General features: G+C 43.4%; 1 protein-coding gene across 1 annotated transcript; it reads left to right on the top strand.

The window, feature by feature from the left end:
- Window positions 1-1,191: 1,191 nt before the first annotated feature.
- On the top strand, window positions 1,192-2,463 carry LOC138877885 (uncharacterized). Its single transcript, XM_070157531.1, has 3 exons — window positions 1,192-1,500; window positions 1,576-1,881; window positions 2,272-2,463. The coding sequence occupies exons 1-3, from the start codon at window positions 1,192-1,194 to the stop codon at window positions 2,461-2,463; spliced, it is 807 nt and encodes a 268-aa protein (XP_070013632.1).
- The last annotated feature ends 2,940 nt before the right edge of the window (window positions 2,464-5,403 follow it).

The raw sequence follows: 5,403 nt of genomic DNA on the forward strand, positions 1-5,403 counted from the left end.
CAACCAAATCAATGAATGGAAAGAGAGGGTTGTCAAAACTAGCGAAAAGCTGGAATATCTGGAATACAGTCTGATGGAATTGGAAGGAAAAGTGAGGAAGAGAGTCACCGACTGCCAGAACATTGAGGGAAACGAAGGAGGACATTTGGCAAAGGCATTCTTACTGATGAACCTACGCGAACTGGGGGATTTGATCGACAAGAGCATTCAGTCTGAGGAAGGTCCTTCTAGGACCAACTAGGCTAGATTTATTTGCTTTTTCCTAAAAATGTAATACGGCCAAGTGCCAGTAGTGACTTATTTTCTTTATCTTGGTGTCGTTTTGGGATTTATCTATTTTTATATTATGAAATGAAGCATTTGTTGGCATTTAAAGTTCTCCAAATCTATTTGTCGCTAGACCTACCTCAGGCACAATGGGGCTCCCAAATTAAGACGCGAATTTACATTTCCTCAATATGTGTTTAAATACTACAAACATTTCAGAATCCTCACTGACTTGTTACTTTTTTGTTTTTCCTTATCTTTGATTACTCCTATCCCCTTAGGTTGGTTCACTCATACTGGCCTCATCAGCGTATCATACTAGATCTAGAGGCCCTCCACCACCTCCTCTTCCAAGCAACACAAAAGGCAGAGGAAAAGCAAAAATGGATGACTTAAGTGGTATCCAAAAGGAGAATATTGAGACCGCAGAAACCTCATATGGTCGTAGTACTCCGGCCCCAAACGATCTAGTCTTGATACTGGAACAAAAGATACTGGAACTGCAAGGAGAACGTGAGTAGGTTTGCTACTTAGAAAACTTGTCACTCACTCTGAATGTCCCTGACATCAACCAACAGAACACTAAGAACTCAGCACCTCCCCAAAACATACAAAACCAACATCCACAAAACACTCCCACACCGAATCAATACGCAATTCCACCCCAGAATCCCAACCCATTACCAACTCCGCCGCAACAACACCATCAACTAATTCATTACCCGCCAACCACCACTTATCACACCCCCCCAAAATACACCACCACTCATTCCCGATCCCCAAAACTCCACTAATGACCATTATTACACCCAAGTCTCTGGCACCCATCAAAGCAACCCTATATATGTGGAAATTGTACCTCACTCTACCCAACCAATCTCATATACACCGGAATCCTCTAAGAAGGACCTGCTCATTAAAAATATGGCTGAAGAACTCAAGAATTTAACAAGTCGAGTTCAGGGTGTTGAAGGCGACAGAGGAATAGAAGGTTTAAACTACGAAGACCTGTGCATACAACTAGATGTGGAATTGCCTGAGGGGTACAAACCTCCCAAGTTCGAAATGTTCGATGGCATAGGTGATCCCAAGGCTCGTCTATGGACCTATTGTGACAAGCTTGTCGGGGTCGGGAAAGATGAAACGATCTGGATGAAGCTTTTTATGACGAGTCTTACTGGGGATGCTTTTTCTTGGTATATCAGCCAAAATCCCAAGAAATGGTCCGATTGGGTAAGCATGACGTCATATTTCATGGACCGGTTCAGGTTCAAAACAGAAAATGTACCAAATGTTTTCTACATTTAGAATCTTAAGAAGAAACCTACTGAGACTTTCTGTGAGTATGCTACTCATTGGAGGTCGGAAGCAGCCAAGGTTAGGCCATCTCTGGATGAAGAACAAATGAACAAATTCTTCATCAGAGTGCAGGATCCACAATATTATGAAAGGTTGATGGTTATCGAAAATCACAAATTCTCTGACTTCATCAAACTTGGGGAAAGAATCGAAGAAGGAATCAAGAGTGGGATGGTAACGAACTTCGAGGCACAGCAAGCCACGAATAAGGCACTACAATTAGGTGGCATATCGAAGAAGATAGATGTTGGGGCAGTAATGGTGGCCCAGGGCCCAAAATCTCCACTTGTCTATCAAACACCTCCAACCACATATCAAACACCTCCACCCAAATACCAAGCATCACCGCCTACATATCAGCCTTCATCTCCCAGATATTCCCAACCAGCCACTGTCCATCATGCCTATAATTCCCAACCATGCCATTTCCACTCGCCTCCAACTCGCCAAAACATTCCAAGACCAAGACCCAATTTCGACCACAAGCCACCTAGACAATACACCGCTATTGCTATACCCATCGACCAACTTCATGAAAGGTTGAAAGCCGCGAGTTACGTCACTTCTGTTCCCACTATGGCATTAGAAAACCCATACCAATGGGTCAATCCAAACAAAACTTATGCGTACTATTCTGGTATGAAGGCGCACACCACTACTGAGTGCCAAACATTGAAGGATAAGATCCAGACGCTAATTGACAACAAGGTCATACAAGCAAAAGAAGTCGCACCTAATGTCTGCAACAACCGCCTCCCTGATCATAGAGGTGGTGGAGTACATGTGATAGAGACGAATGAAGAATGGGACACTGAGGGGTCAATTGGGTTATTCTAAAAGGTGATGAATTTAAAGTTGCCGTCACACTTACTCCTATTATGGTACAGACTCAGTCACCAATCGAGGTTGAGGTAACTGCAACATTCCATTCGAGGTAGAGGTGGCTCCGCCTGCAGCCACCCCTGCTCTATTTGAAGTAGAAGTGGTCACACCTTTCACTATGACAGTATCAACCACACCTCCCTTTAACTCAAAAGCAATACCCTGGGATTATATTGCCGAGGATCGGCGAAAAGGGAATGCCAAGGTAGAGGAATATGACGCCGCACAAGGAATGACTAGAACTGGGAGAGTCTATACACCTGAACATTTGGGAGGTCCAAGTAAGGATGCCACTACTAGGCAGCCTATCATTGAGACCGGGCTAGATTACATGTGGAGGAAAGTACAGGTAAAGGATTATTCTGTTGTTGACCATCTGAACAAAGTCCCTGCTCAGATATTTATCCTGTCACTATTGCAGAATTCAGAGGCATACAAGAACACCTTAATGGAAGTGTTGAGCAAGGATTATGTACCCAATAACATCACTGACAGAGAAATGGCCAACATGGTTGGGCAAGTACTAGAAAGTCATAAGATCATCTTCCATGAAGATGAGCTACCACATGAGGGTTTGAATCACAATCGAGCATTGCATATCACAGTATAATTTGAATACAAGTTCATTACTAGGGTCCTGGTTGATAGAGGTTCGAGCCTAAATATTTGTCCATTGGACACTCTGAAAAGGTTAGACAAAGGTTTCCATGAAATATGGGTAGGAAGCATATGTGAAAACTTTCGATGGGTACCAAAGGGCCACGATCGGGGAAATCAACCTTTGCTTGCAGATGAGACCAACTTGGTTCGACGTTGAATTTCAGGTACTCAACATACCAGCCTCATATAACCTTCTGATGGGCAGACCATGGATCCATGCTGCTGGAGGCGTGCCTTCCACACTACATCAAGCCGTGAAGTTCGAATGGAATCGTCAGGAGGTAATCATTCACGGAGATGGAAGTAACCCCATATATACTAGTCAAACCATCTCAGCCATTGGACTTAGAAGAAGGTTAGGAGGGGAAACCTATCATCACATTGAACGGGTCAATGCCGTCAACAAGGATAAGTGGTAGAGTAACAAAATAGAAAGCATACTAGCATGGTCTGGATATAAACCTGGCAAAGGGTTGGGAAAGAACCTTCAAGGTATCACTAAACCGATACAGCTGAAAAATCATGGTACCACCTTTGGGCTCTGATACCAGTGCACATAGCAAGAGTACAAAGATTGGTCGCCTCCATGGCATGGACTGTATTACCCTCTTGAGTAGCCAATGCCACGTTTGGAACAAGCTTTTCACCGGGCTGATACAATATGGGGGATTGTAGAAGAAGAAGCACTAGCTGGGTTGAAGAATTTGTTCATGGAGGATGAGGACATGGACTACGATGCCATAATTGAGGAGGAGGAGGAAGAAGGCCTCACTATTCAGACTGTGAAGAAGGGAGTTATTCTCAGAACTGGACCGCCACACCATCCCGAGCTCGCCGAGTCCCTGGGTAGCTTGGCAGAATTTACTTCTATAGCCATTCTAGGCATTTAAGATTTCCCGTAATTTTGTTTTAAGCTTTACTTGTTTCAAAATAAATGCTCGATTCATCAAGCCGTACTTTGTCTAGACAATTTTTCAAGTTTTAATCAAATGCATTTGCTCTTTATTATTCACTACTATCTTTATACTTTTCCTTTCTACAATGTTATTATTACTTTTCCTGATGAACTAGTGACTGTGATATGTAATGAGGCAACGCAACACGAGAATAGTGATTTAGAGGAAGAAGATGATATACCCGAGGAAATTGTCAGGGAGGTTGAAAATTTTGCGAATAAGCCTAAGTCCAATCTGGACGAGACCGAGGCGGTAAATTTTGGAGATGCCGAGACCATTAAGGAGACTCGCATTAGCATCTACTTGTCACCAACGGAGAATGAAGAGTACATTTGTTTCCTAAAAGAGTATGAGGATATTTTTGCATGGTCATATGACGACATGACCGGCTTGAGCACGTCTATAATGGCTCACAAGTTGCCTACTAATCCCATGTGTCCACCAGTCAAGCAGAAATTCCGAAAGTTCAAACCAGATATGAGCCTGAAAATCAAGGAGGAGTTACCAAGTAGATCAAAGCCAAAGTTCTCAGGGTGGTTGAATACCCAACCCGGTTAACTAACATTGTGCTAGTTCCGAAGAAGGATGGGAAGGTCAGAGTATGTGTTGACTATCGGGATTTAAACAGAGCAAGTCCCAAGGCCGACTTCCCACTGCCAAAATATACACATCCTAATTGATAACTGCGCCAAGCATGAACTCCAATCCTTCGTAGATTGCTTCGCGGGTTATCACTAGATTTGGATGGATGAAGAAGATGCAGAGAAGACAACTTTCATCACATCGTGGGGTGTATACAGTTACAAGATGATGCCATTCGGTCTGAAGAATGCTGGGGCCACTTACATGAGGTCCATGATAGCCATCTTCCATGACATGATACACAAGGAGATATAGGTGTATGCGGATGACGTTACTATCAAATCCAAGAGGGCTACAAATCACATAGAGGACTTGAGAAAGTTCTTTGACAGGCTACGGAGCTACAACTTGAAGTTGAACCCCGCAAAATGTGCATTCGGGGTTCCCACAAGAAAGTTACTGGGATTCATTGTCAGTCGCCGAGGGATCGAGCTAGATCCGTCTAAAGTCAAGGCTATTCAGGAGTTACCACTGCCGAAGAGCAAAAAGGACGTGATGAGCTTTCTAGGACATCTCAACTACATCAGTTGCTTCATAGCACAGTCCACAGTCATATGTGAACCCATCTTCAAGATGCTGAGGAAAGATGCTGAAATAAGCTGGACAGAGGATTCTCAAAAAGCTTTTGACAAAATAA

Source organism: Nicotiana sylvestris, chromosome 9 (genome assembly GCF_000393655.2).
Source record: "Nicotiana sylvestris chromosome 9, ASM39365v2, whole genome shotgun sequence".
In the NCBI taxonomy this organism is placed as follows: domain Eukaryota; kingdom Viridiplantae; phylum Streptophyta; class Magnoliopsida; order Solanales; family Solanaceae; genus Nicotiana; species Nicotiana sylvestris.